The sequence below is a fragment of the Sorghum bicolor genome, chromosome 6, assembly GCF_000003195.3.
Source record: "Sorghum bicolor cultivar BTx623 chromosome 6, Sorghum_bicolor_NCBIv3, whole genome shotgun sequence".
Lineage (NCBI taxonomy): Eukaryota > Viridiplantae > Streptophyta > Magnoliopsida > Poales > Poaceae > Sorghum > Sorghum bicolor.
The window spans coordinates 811,981-826,582 of record NC_012875.2 but is presented as its reverse complement, the minus strand read 5'-3'; the positions used below and the strand labels follow the sequence as shown (position 1 = coordinate 826,582).

At 41.8% G+C, this 14,602-nt stretch overlaps 1 protein-coding gene across 2 annotated transcripts; it reads left to right on the top strand.

Annotated features, from left to right (window-relative positions):
• On the top strand, positions 36 to 1,457 carry LOC8080246 (glyoxylate/hydroxypyruvate reductase HPR3). Of its 2 annotated transcripts, none has more exons than XM_021462405.1 (2): positions 36 to 611; positions 699 to 1,457. In XM_021462405.1, the coding sequence occupies exons 1-2, from the start codon at positions 67 to 69 to the stop codon at positions 1,219 to 1,221; spliced, it is 1,068 nt and encodes a 355-aa protein (XP_021318080.1). In that variant the 5' UTR covers positions 36 to 66; the 3' UTR covers positions 1,222 to 1,457. The 2 variants fall into 2 exon arrangements, with proteins under 2 accessions (XP_021318080.1, XP_002447412.1); XM_002447367.2 differs by having other exon boundaries at positions 73 to 611; positions 694 to 1,457.

Genomic DNA, 14,602 nt, shown 5'->3' with positions numbered 1-14,602 from the left:
AAAATACTACGATACGATAGTACTTTGCACAATTTTTCAGCAACTAAACAGTGGGACAAAGACAAGATGCACTGCCGACCGCTCGTTGCCACGCCCGCACTGAACACGCGAGCTACTCCTAGTCTCCTACCGCAGCAGCCGAGCCGATGGCATCCGCCGCGACGCGCGCGGCGAAGCCAGGGCTCCTGCTCCTGCGCCGCACGGACGCCACCTTCACCGCGGCGCTGCGGGCGCGCTTCCGCATCCACGACTTCTACGCCTCGGGCGCGCCGCTCCCGGCCTTCCTCACGGCCGCCGCGGCGGAGGCGGACCCCCCGCGCGCCGCGCTCGTGCTGGCCGGCGGCGCCATCCAGGTCGACGCCGCGTTCCTGGACGCCGTCCCCTCCCTCGGCTGCGTCGTCACCACGGGCGCCGGAGTGGACCACGTCGACCTCGCCCAGTGCGCGCGCCGCGGCGTCGTCGTCGCCTGCGCGGGCGAGATCTTCTCCGTCGACGTCGCTGACCACGCCGTCGGTCTCCTCATCGGCGTGCTCCGCCGCGTCGCGGCCGCCGACCGCTACGTCCGCGCTGGGCTCTGGCCGGCGCAAGGGAACTACCCGCTTACCACCAAGGTTCGATTTTTTTCTCTATCTTTTTTACGGATCTTGGTTTCTTTTCTTCCCCTCTTCATCTTTCAGTTGATTGATCGATCAGCTCAGCGGCAAGCGCGTGGGCATCATCGGTCTGGGCAGCATCGGCTCAAGGATCGCCAAGCGTCTCCAGGCATTCGGCTGCGCCATCTCCTACCACTCGAGGGCGCCCAAGGCGTCCGTCCCCTACCGCTACTTCCCCGACGTGCACGCGCTCGCCGCGGACTCCGACGCTCTGATCGTCGCGTGCGCGCTCAACGACGCGACGCGGCGTATCGTCGGGCGCCGCGTGCTGGACGCGCTGGGCCCGGAAGGCGTCCTGGTGAACATCGCGCGCGGCGGGAACGTGGACGAGCAGGAGCTGGTCTTGGCGCTGCAGGATGGGAGGATCGCCGGCGCGGGCCTCGACGTCTTCCAGAACGAGCCGCACGTGCCGCCGGAGTTGGGAGACATGGACAATGTTGTTCTGACGGCGCACGAGGCTGTGTTCACCGAGGAATCTGCCGCTGACCTCCGCGAGCTCATGATTGGGAACCTCGAAGCCTTCTTCTCCGGGAAGCCGTTGCTGACGCCCGTGCTTAGTCGTCCATAGTACATAGCATAGCTGATTGATGAGATTGGTACAGTATGAGTTGATTCTATATAATCTTACTGCAATTGGAGTGCATAGCATCTATGTGTGTTGTGGCTGCCAGTGGCAACTTCAGTGCAGAGCAATGCAAGTGCCGGAATGCAGGAATTAGCTATTTTTAGGATCCAGCACACTTAATTGAGTTCAGGTTGAATAAAGCGACACTGATAGTTAAATTCATCATGCATCTTGCGCTAGCTGCTTGTCCTCCTGTTCAGCATCCTGGCTGCTGTCTTAATTTCCTTTGTTTGTCCGACCTTTGTTCCTAGAATTGTGAATAAGTTCATACTTGCATAATAGATTGAGACTGACACATTTTACTCTATCCTAAACCTATTATCCTAGTTATGCTTCAGACTGAAGAGAAATTCCAACTTTAGCACTCTGTTAATGCTAAATTGAGTGGCAAATCAATCTTTTTAAGTGTTTTTTTACTCATATAAAAGAATTGATCTCAGCTGTCGTCCCAAAAAGTAAATTGCCGTTGTCTGTTCTACATTTAAAGAGATTTCCTAATTTTCAATTTCTTTGTAGTATGGTAGTTTACTGGTTAGTGGTGCTCTAGGGAGTCTGCAGTAATTTTCTGCTTCTGTTGATCATCCAAACTTGGTTTGTTTGGTTGTATTTGATCCGGATCATGTTATTTGGTGAGCACGAGAATGGTCAGACAGTATAGGAAGACATGGTCTTTACAGATTAAGTGTTTGGAGAGAATAAAATTCCAATGCATTTGTTTCAATTCCATTTTGTGGTCTTCTTTTCAGTTTTGAAAATAGCATTAATTAGCCCATCTAACAGCAGTGGATGATGTTAGAACTTGAAATGAAGCTTTTTCTCCCCTTGTAGGTCTGTACTGAACTACTGACTATAATGCTTTTGTTGTCGTTGTCAGTTTGTCGTTCCTACTGTTATGCTTTTGATGAAGCCAGATGTCTGTTGTTGGATATGAAGCCAGCTATATGTTATTTGAGGTTGCCAATTTGCGAAGTTTGTGGTAGTTCATTCTCTAATGCTTGTTCTATGAGGTCCTTTAGCAGCATAGCAGCTCAGAGCTACTGTTTGGTTCAGGGCCTGAAGAAAGAAGACCGTGGAAATCCAAACTCTTGCAGGTGAAGTTCTATTGCTGCTCATTTGCTTCATAAATTAAGTTTTATTTGAATGTTGAACATCTTATGTACCTTTGCAAGAAATAATTTAGATAAATAGCTATGTCGATTTCTGGACCATAGAGCACTGCAGTTAGCTTCTGGTGAAGCACAAGTGGATATATGCATTCTTCTTGATACCTAGCAATAGCATGTAATTAGTGTGGTGAGCCATTTGCGCATCTGAATTTACTTTACAACATGATAGGTGAAGATTAACATTTCTAGGATCTGAAAACTTAACTGTCATCACAGAACTGTTTCATGTACATGGGCCTTACATGATTTGTTTCATGCTGTGCACTGTGCAGGTCAGGAGAAGTAAGAAAGCACCAGAATCTGCTTCGGCTATTTTGTTTCACAGTGTGCACTGTCATGGTGCTTTGTCCATAGTGCATAGATGATTGATGAGATGGGTACACAACAAGTTGATTCTATATATCTTACTGCAATTAGAGTGCATTGCATTTGTTTCAATTCCCTTGTGTAGTCTTCTTTTGTGGCCTATAGATAAAATGACGTTTATTTAATTTATTTTTAGGGGAAATTGTTTAATTTGTTGGATGGAGCAGCCCCGTGAGCATCAGGCCCATTAGCCCAGCATGATATAAGTACTGTAGCATGACAAGAGTCTGAAGGAAGCCTAGAATTTCCGGCCCGCCCTTGATGGGTAGTAGGGTCTTGTTTAGTTCCTAGAAAATTTTACAAATTTTTTCAGATTCTCCGTCACATCAAATCTTTAGACGCATGCATGATGTATTAAATATAGATGAAAATAAAAACTAATTATACAGTTTAGTTGGAATTGACGAGTCGAATCTTTTGAGTCTAGTTAGTACATGTTTGGATAATATTTATCAAATACAAACGAAAGTGGTACTATTCCTATTTTGCAAAAATTTTTGAAACTAAACAAGGCCCGGCCTTATGCTTAAAGCAAGGCGGGCAGAGATTGTTCCAGGCCCAAATACCACTGCACTTGATAATAACAAGCACAAACCATTTCTTGAATCTATCTTTGGGAAGTTTGTAAAACGGTAGAAAGTACTATATTTTCAACCAAAGGACCACGATAATATTACTCATAACGTACACACAATATAGTAATGGTGGAAGTTTCAGATGGGCTAGCATCTAGGCTCTCACTCCCTCACCCATCATTACCAAATAAGGTTTACTACAACAATATATAATGCCTTTTATTCTTTAAATAAAATAAAATAAATAAATAAATATTCAAGTTTTCCAAATGAAGTCCATGGGTCATTGCAGTGACCTGTATATATAAATATAATATACAATATGTACTGTATTGCTGATATATATGGAGGTATCGTCACTAGTGGATCAGCTGATATATATTCAATGAATGCGAATGGTAACTGCCGGTATATATATGGAGCTACGGTTAAAAATGTGGTCGGCAAGCACATTTTTACCTCTGGGTGGCAAATAAGGATCCGACTGAAATAAAGTTTTGCAGGAGTAGAAAACATTGAAAAATACAAAGTTTTGCTGTAGTAATCAACGGATTACTGAAGCCGCTCTCGGCCACACGGCAGACTGAACTAAACTAGTGTTATTAGTATTTTGTTGGTCGCTAGAATTAAATCAAGTCACGCGTCGTGCGCTGCCTCTGCAAGTCCCTCCAGGGCCCTCGCCATATTATCTGTCTCTCCCTGGTCCCCTCCGCTATCTGCTGCCATATGCCCATATATATACTACTACATATAAATCAATCATCAATATATAGTACATTATCGTCTTCCTCATCTCGGTTAATTTACCCCTAAAAAACCCTATTGGCTCGTCTGAAAAGACATAACTGAAAATACTATTCACTAATTTATTCTAAGAGAAAAAACATTGTTGATGAATGACCAATAGATTCGGTAGATAAGCTCAAACAAACATACACACATTCTTATTAGTAATATATATATATATATATATATATATATATATATATATATATATATATATATATATATATATATATATATCAACTAGTTGTAGGTAGTACAGCATTTGAATTCGAATTCGGAATATAGTGTATAGTATATTTATTATTAGTACTACGTAGCTAGCTAGGAGTAAGTACAAATATACAACTATATAAGTAGTGTACGGAGTATCTGTTGAGAGCGGGGACACCGCCACCACCTCAAAGGCGCGGATCGATCTCGGCTCCTGTTTCTGCTCCTGTATGTGCGCGGGTAAAGGATCGGAGTACACTGGGTCCTATTTGGTTTTCTTGCTAAAATTTAGCTAGCTAAAATTATTTTAGCAATTCTTAAGTGACTAATAGAACTAAACTATTTAAGTTTTTTTTAGTCAATATGTTTGGAACTTTAGCTACTACAGTGACTAAAGTTTAGCTAGCTAAAATTTAGCAAGAGGAACCAAACAGAGCCTAAGTACGTCCGGCTCGAATAATTCGATGTATTCATGGCTCGGATCCATCGACTAGGGCGCTGTTTAGTTCTTAAAAATTTTCTAAATTTTTAAGATTTTCTATCATATTAAATCTTGTAGCATATGCATGGAACATTAAATATAGATAAAAGAATAATTAACTATATAGTTTATTTATAATTTGTAAGACAAAAATTTTAAACTTAATTAGTTTATATTTAGATAATAATTATTAAATACAAACAAAAATATTATAATAATTAAAATACAAAAATATCGGCAACTAAAGGGCCACCCATGCATCCTCGGCGGTCCAAAAATGGTGGAGCGCGCGCGATAGAGATAGGGGGTGATTGGTTGTCTGAACCAGACCATGCAAAGGGCCATCCAGGTCGAAACGATGCATTTTGCTTGTGTTTGGTTCCTCTGCTCGCACGAAATCGATGCACGAGACCATTCAATGGAGTATGTCCTCATACAGGCAAAGCGTATGCCCAACTCAAGCTTCCCATATGAGCCTGAACCACTTGGTGTAACCAAACACAGATTGGTGTATGGTTTGGGCATGGCTAAAATCAGCCTGAACCACTGCTCCATCCCAGCTCACTGAGGGAGAAGCAACCAATCACCCCCGTAGCGACGCCGACGCGGACATGCCCGCATGAGGCCGGAACGCAAGACACAGCGACAGACAAGAGTGTATGCATGTGCCTGCTGTCGATAACAACAAAACGTTATGCCTGCATGCATGCAATGCAGACGACAAGCGTCACGTACGCACGAGACAGAATGGAACTACTGTAGCACGACGACTGATCTGGCACTCTCTCTCCCTCTGTCTGCACCGCCATGGAGCATGTGTCCCGGCTGCTGCTACCATGGAGCGATCGATCGAGGTAATTAACCCTGATCTGCCTGTATATAAATTAAGTCAGGCCTTGTTTTAGTTCCCAAAATGTTTTGATTTTGCATATTATAGTATTTTTTATTTTTATTTGGTAATTATTGTTCAATTATGGACTAACTAGACTCAAAAGATTCATCCCACGATTTCAGACAAATAGTGTAATTAGTTTTTGTTTTCGACTATATTTAGTGCTTCATACGTGTACTATAAGATTTATTGTGATGGGAGATTTTGAAAAAAATTTGATTTTTGGATTGAACTAAACAAGGCATCAAGCTACTACGTCGTAGTACGTACCTGCGAAGCGGTAGCATGCATTGACGTGTACGAGAGACGGAGAGAGAGACAGTCACGAGACAGTATTATGATTAATATTGGACCACTCGTGGCAGGATGGATGTACGAGTATGTATGTATGTATGCCTGGACCATGCATGCAAGAATGGATGGACCTCATCACCTGGCCGGTGGACCGGCAACGCACCACCCCCAGCGCGCAGGCTCCATCGTTTGGACAGACTCACTGCACGGGTTATTCGTTTGAGATTATCTCTACCGAATTCGTCAGCTATCTCAATAGTGTTTTTCTCTAATAATAAATTAGCGAATAGAACTCATATACCACCGCTATATATGTTGCACTGCTACCTGATGCATGCATGCGTCCTCTACAGTACACACAGCACAGCTGTTGTGGACTTTGCATATATATATATATATATATATATACACACACACTACATGCATGCCGTGCGCGCGCCGGCCGGCCATCACATTCCCATCCGTCGCCTGTGCTCTCAGCTCAGCTGATGCATCCAGCAAACGCCAACGGCCAAGGATGTTTCATCTCTGTCCTACACCGCCCCATGGATCCAACTCACCAATTTATCTCCCATGCTAATACAGTTTACAAAAGTAGTTTTATTGGTTTTCATAAATTAATAAATTAAAATACAAAGGTCTTGTTTGGCACAGCGTTTTCATCACTAGCTTCGCGAGCTATACCGTTGAAGCAGTTTTTTGCTAACTACTCGCGGTATTTTGGGAGACAAGCTAGATCACTGCTTTATGCCTGTCTCTGAAGTCGTTTAATTTTTTGGTCGTGTGGGAGACATATGCATATGGTAATCGGATATGAAACGTTTTGTACTATGTATGTATATCTCCCTCCCTGTAGGATATGTTTGGTCGTTTCGAGCGGAAAAAGGAATGAAATAAATGGTTGGCATGTCAGCCATGCCTGCATCCCACGACTTAATTGTTCATGTGGTTACTAACGTTGACAGGCCGATCGACGATGGGTCACATGCATGCATATATATATGCACACGAGTGATGATATATATATATATATTATATATTACTCGATCCACCCCTTCGTCGTGTTGCACACGTGTACGTGCATAATTAATATGTGCGTGATGGATCGATGATGCATATGACGTGAATGGAACATTTATAATCGCGCTCCGACGTACACGTACGTACACCGTAGATATGCGTGTCAACGATGCATGCATGCATGCATACGTCCTCTTCGATCTGAATTCAAATTTAATTTGGATCAAAACTCAGGCAACTATATGTTTTTTGTGATGCCCTGATGGGCCGGCCATCGTCGTACTCGCATGCATCACCTTTACGCATATATATACCGCATACGGCACAGAGAGAACTACAGTCTAACCAAGGCTAGTTTCGGAGTTTCGTCTGCTTTTCTTCCTTCACTTTTTTGTCTCTTAATTCTATCTCAAGCTCAGCCTGAGCTATAGTTAGTCCCAACCCCGGCCTCCTATTTAATTTTCTTTAAAGAAAAAAACTTTCATGATATTAAATAAGCTGACATAACATATAATAGATGAAGAGAGTTTATGAAAGTTAATTTCATCCGGTGAAATAAGTTTTATAGAGATAAACTTAATTATCTACACTATTTTTGAGTATATTGAAACTTGAAAAATTGAAATATCGAACATCTCATCATTGGGACTGAGTACTAAAAAGATCGTGAATGCATAATATGATGTCAGGTGGTATTGATAGGCGCACTACTGGATCCACCTTCTTTGCCGAGAGCCGAGAGCCCTCGGCAAAGGCCTAAAAGCCCTCAGCAAAGCCTTTGCCGAGAGCCTGCCACGTGGCTCTCGGCAAAGAGTTCTCGGTAAAGAAGTCGAGGCTCTCGGCAAAGACTTTGCCGAAGGCCAGAAGCGCCCTCGGCAAAGCCCACGGCGCCGTCGAAAAACGTCAAAGTTGACGTTGTTTTTGCGGAGAGCCGGGCAAGACGGCGCGGATATCGAAATCTAGTACGAGTACGAGCGCATAAAGCTAGTTGATAGGTTTTCAAAACAAATAATTAAACCTACTTACAGCTCGTACGTACTGCTGTTGTGCAAAAGTCCATCCATCCATATGAGTGTGTTATTCTCGCTTTTCAATGAGTTATAACTTTTTTTTCCATATAACCAATAAACCAAATATATATATATATAGAAAATATTAATATAATTAGCATCATTAAACAGATTGCTGAATATATATATATATATATATATATATATATATATATATATATATATATATATATATATATATATATATATATATATATATATATCTTGATAATAAAATTTATTTAAAAACATGAATGTTGCTACTATTTTATGCAGACTTAGTCATTTTTTTTAAAAAAAATTATGCACGCGATCCCTAGAAACATTCGTTTTGGAGGGGGAGGGACCAGGCAACTAGGTAGGTAGCTAGAGTGCTAGACTCGTGACGACGATGACGATACATATATATATGAGAAGATGTGCATGCTTGCTTTTGCTTAAAAGTGACCAATGCCATGCATGAATGCAACGTACGTACTCCTACGTGCATCCATGTGAAGCCCATCCGTCAACGCTTTCTAGCTGATGCTGATGTACTGTACTACCATGCATATGCATGCACGGGATGGGTAGTCGATGGATACGACACGTAATAAAGCTCCTTTTTAATTGGTACCGTGTGTACTCCGTACGTGCACGTGATAGATGATTTTGAAAAATATACAACTCGATCGTATTTGAATTTCGAAACGGCTACCGATCGATAACTTTTCTTTTCTTTTTTTTAGCATGGCTACCGATCGGAACTAACGCCCCGACAGTGCAAGCAACCAAGGCACATGGTGGGTCCACGAATGTCAGTCACATGTATGCCCTTTATAATTTGTATTGGTACCCTGCTAGCTACTTAATGGATCACTTGTGTTTGAGTTGAATTTTAAAAACATGGGCCCATCTTAATTAGGTGACAATATACATATGTGCATTTGTAGGGTGCTGAAATCCATCGACCGGTGAAAATTTGAAACATGGGCCCATCTTAATTAGGTGACGATTATTCCAGATATATGTGCATTTGAAGGGTGCTGAAATCCATCGACCGGTGAATTTTTAAAACATGAATCCATCAATATGAACAACAGCATGGATAAATAAACATGAGATTTAGTATAGTGTGTACATACACTACCGAAGACAGTATCTTTACCGAGTACCAAGTGGTTTGTTGAGCATTGTTTTTCGAGCACGACACAAGTGTCAAATAAAAAACACTCGACAAATAAGTTTTTTTATCGACTGCCAAAAAAACACTCGGCAATTTGACACTCGGCAAAGAAAATTTCAATACACATTTTGAAGCAGTAAATGAATTTAAATGAAAAAAATTTCAACTACAAAGTTTTACAACTCAACAAGATGTACAATATTTGTTTTGCTCATTTCTTTATATGACAAAGTGAAAGTAAATTTGTTCACAAAACTACAAGAGAGATATATAAGATTTGTAAACAATGTTAGAACCACAATGTCGGATAAACATATGACCAAATAACCAAAATAAACTTTGTATATCTTAAAAACTTATAGAATTTTGTAGTAGGCAACTTTTTCATTTGAATCCATCTTGTCATGTAAACTGTGTTTGAATTTAAAATTTTTAAAATTTGAATTTTTGCCAAGTGCGCGACAAAAGACACTTGGTAAAAGAGCTCTTTGCCGATGGTTTTTTTTTGCTGAGTGTGGCACTCAGCAAAGCCTTTGCCGAGTGTATTATGAGCACATTGTTGTTACTTGATTAATTAATTATCCAAGTGTGTCCAAGGATTCCAAGCGCCAAAATTTGGTTATTGTTTTGATCAAAATTAATTAGCAATCATTTGGTAGGGTGCCCTTTCCATTAATTGGCCAAGTTCAAGTGTCGCATGAGAACTTTACTTTGGTTGAAAACCAAACAGAGGTTATAGTGTCTTCCTGGCCATGACACTTGGATTTATATGTTTTTTTTTTACGAAGGATCCATGCATGTTCACCTCCTCGTCAACTTTTTTTTTTAATTTTAAAAAAATAATGTACTACTCAAAAAACGACAGTGTAAGTTTATTTTGGAACAGAGTACCATTTTGTACAAGCACTTCTTTACATGCATGCAAGTTGCTGTATGTACGTCCTATTAGGATCCATGCATGTACTGAGTAACGTTAATTTTTACCTGCGTATATACTGTACATGTAAAGTCCCAGATTCCGTACTAGTTGCACGCAAATATATATATATATATACGGAGAGAATGATCGTGTCAGGCGCGGACAATGATAAATGCTTCCGGATCGATCGATCGGAGTAGCGTCGATGTCGATGTCGATCCATCCCTGTCGATCATGGCCACCAGCTGTACGTACGCGCGTACGTTGCATGCATGCATGCCTCGATCATCCCAGCAATTGGAAAACGATGCATGCATGGATGCCTCAAAAGTCGGCGCGGCCGGCATGCATGCATGATGCCTCGATCGAGAGAGCCACCAGGCCACGAGTAGTGGAAGCTCAGCGAAATGCCTGCCAAGTCGTTTTCCGCTGCAGCTTGCATTGCATTGCGTGCACAGCAGTAACGAGCGAACGAGCAAGATGGACGACAAGTCTATCTAGGCCTTTTTTTTTTAGTTTACACCCGAAATTAAAAAACTTTTTAAAATTATTTATCATATCGAATCTTGCGGCATATGCACGGAACATTATATATATATATATATGGCAAGGATCTAGTACAAACTCATCTCCCGTGCAAACTGGACAAACTCTAATGTAGATCACAGGATGTTGATCCAATGGGCGCGGAGAGATTGGGTAATTTTGTACTTAACCGCCTGCGCTTAATCATATTTTTACAAATTCCTCCTTCTACCTCTCTCATGCGCCCTCTTGGATCAACATTATGCGGTCCAGATTAGAGTTTGTACAGTTTGTACTAGAGATGAGTATATATATATATATAGTCATGGTATCATTACCTATGCATGCTATATACGCTAGGTTACTTTCATTCGCCTCACCTATTCCAATAATTCATTCCATACCATACGTCCTCCTCTATATTCATCATCATCTGTCTACATTCACAGGTGTCTCAATTTGTTCTCTTTCCCGGCCTGACTAGGTAGTGTGTGTTTCTGTATCACGAGTCGTTGTCGTCGCACAACTCCATCATCATAACATAAGGCAGCAGCAGGGTCAACCACTTGTAGCTTCTACGTATCACATGCATGTCTGTGTTGCATGCATGCATGCATGATATTTTTGTCTTGCATGCCGCTCCATCGCTTGCTAGTTGCCACGTAGTACAGTATATACCTTAAGGCGTTGTTTAGATACACTCAAAAACTCAAAACTTTACAAGATTCCCTATCACATCAAATCTTACGGCACATGCATAAAGTATTAAATATAGATAAAAATAATAACTAACTGCACAGTTTACCTATAAATCACAATACGAATCTTTTAAGCCTAGTTACTCTATAATTGAACAATGTTTGTCAAATAAAAACGAAAATGCTACAGTGTCAAAATCCAAAAACTTTTTTGCATCTAAACAAGGCCTTAGCTTGTTACACGTAAATGAATACTATGAATGATAATGCAGATTTCAGAGCGCATGCACGATCCGCCCGTGACATGCATGCATGCATGCGTACCTCTCTGATCTCTCTCTCTCTCTCTCTCTCTCTCTCTCTCTCTCTCTCTCTCTCTCTCTCTCTGTCAACTGCACCCAAACTTTGTTTTTTTAAAAAAAAACTAATTGGGATCTACTGTTATTTAGCTTGCTAGAGAAGCCCTTGTGTACGTCGTCGAAGGTACGTAGGGTCATTTTTCTACTGTCGTTTCTACTGGATCGATCGATCTTCCGCGCGGGTTGCAGGGCCGTTGCAGCATTCTCTGCTGCTGCCTTTAGGACCAGAAGGCACGCGTGGTTGATGATGATCACGAAATAAATCCTGTCGTAGCTGCATCTGCAGCTACCCACATTCATTCATTCATTCTCGCAGCGACGATTCGACATTCATTATTCATAATGGATTTGAAAATGTCCTGAATTCAGCTGGCAGCTGCAGTGCTGCTCTTCTTCTTGGCGGGCACTGAAGAATTGGCCGACGCCTCGAGCCGCGCGGATCATTCTTCCGCTGCAGCCAGAGCACCATCTTGGGTAGACGGTGTGGAGCCGCGAATTCACTTTTACTGCCACCGCCTCTGCATGCATCTGCATACGTACAGGATCACAATGTGCTAATTGCAAGCTATAAATGTGATATTAGGGCCACTATGGATACACCGAACCAACCAATACCATGCCCACATAACCATATACATACTCCTTCCATACACATAAAGAAAGTCGTTTAGAACAACGATACGGTCTCCAAAGCCTAACTTTGACTCCTTATTTTTATAAAAATATTTATCAAAATATGGTGTATGTATATTTTTATGAAAGTATTTTTCAACACAAATCTATTCATATAGTTTTCACATTTTTAAACTCCATAACTTAAAAATTATTCATAATTTATATTCCCAAAATGCTAAGGCTAAGAGATTAATTTTCTGTGCAAAAAGTGCTCAATGGAATTTCTGAATTCATCGGGGCTAAAAAAAAGATCCCTCAAGGTTTGCCTATCCCAACTCCGCGACGCTTGATCAATTAGATCACAGACCAAGTGACCAACAGTGATTTATTATCCCTTGTGTCACAAATTGGCTACAATAATAAGCTATATCTACATAGCCAAATAATATCCTAGATTCTTGTGGTCTCGCATGTTTGGTCTCGCTTGTTCCAATCCTGCGAATTATGCCCTAGCACAACACTTGTATGACATTGACTATCACTTGCCACACCCTGCTAGATGATGCTGAAGCAATCTTGGCATCTAGAAAGTCTTAGGTATGGAAGTAGACAGCTGGCTTTGAGTGCCCTTGCACTAAGGGATTCCGGTTCCTTCACAACTAGCGAAGCCTAACACACTAGTAGTACTGCTAGGTTGATGAGTTCAATATTTCAGAAACTGAGCCCTCCAATGTACTTAGGTTTTGACATCCCATCCGCTCGCCCTTCCATGCAACCCAACACATTCTATGTTGCCCTCCTTGCTGACCCACCACCAGAAGTCATATACTAGATTGTCAATGTGCTTATACAGACCCCTTGGGAGTTTGAAGCATGACATAGAATAAGGCCCTGTTCGGTTAAGTCGGAATGGGCTGAACGGCGCGGAATAGTTCCCGACTAGTTCAAAATTGCGAACGAAGTCTGCGGCCGAGAATCATTCCCATAAAGCCGAACGAGGCCTAAGTTGGAATGGATTGGGCTACTACATCTTTGGTCAACACCTCCTTGCCACCAGCCCATAGGCATATGCTCCATCCATCGTTTTAGACTTTCTGCAAGACCCTGTCTTTCAAGTATGTGAACGTGCCACTCACCGACGTGTCCATATCCGTCGGCATTCCCAAGTACTTCTCACTTTGAAGCCTCATTTTGGACGTTAAGGATCTCCTTGATCTCGATTCATGAAACAGTAGAGGTGGAGGCGTGGAGCTGTGTGTGATAGGCCCAAAGAGATTTTCTGAGAGACAGTCAATTTACATGCTAGTATTTGGAAATATCATTGCCATTTACAGAGGTGACCTCCGCCCTCTGATGAAAATGAAGTGAGCTAATTGTCTCCCAAAATGAGTTTTATAGTAGGCGGTGGTGTACAATTTCTACTTTCGTAACAATTGTACCGGGCTAATTTATCTCTTTTGGTAGGATAGCTTTTTCAAAAAAAAAAGAAAAAGAAAAATCACCTACCAAGTGAAATAGAAATCAATTCTAATCTCAAATACGCCGTGTATGGGTGATTTAATTTGATTGTAAAAATGAACGCCGCCGTCCTAGGCCTCTGCATGCTCTCTTAATACACAGTGAGAATGGGAATGATTTCGTCTGTCCGTCCATTTCAATTTTTGAATCGGCGTGCTAGTTACTAGTAGTTTGAAATCCAGATCGACGACGCAAATACTACGGCGGCAGCAGCAGCAGCCGCCGCCTAGACGACGAGATCTAGAGAAGATTTGATTAGTTTAACTTATTGTACTAGCAGGTAGATACTGCTGTTCCTGCTCTGAATTAATACTAGTAGTAGTAGGTAATTAAGTTACCGGCAGACGACACGGTGCATATGGGGGCTGGCTAGCTAGGTAGGTTTATACTACCTGCTCTATTACTATTTATTTCTTTATTCATCCGCGGCGTGAATGAATGGTGATGATGTTTCCAAATCCAAATCTAAATCAAGAAATGGAGTAGTAAAAATGTCTGCTACTACTATACTACGATGTGGATCCAGCAGTGATTAGAGTAGCTTTGCTGTGTGGCAGTTGGAAGAAAGGAAGCTTGTTTGCGTCACTGAAAAAGAGGAGGATCACAAACAAGGCTCTAGATTGAGAGGTGAGGACAGCAGGGGAGATGAGGATGGAGATAGTAGAGAATGGTGGAGGTGTCAGTGG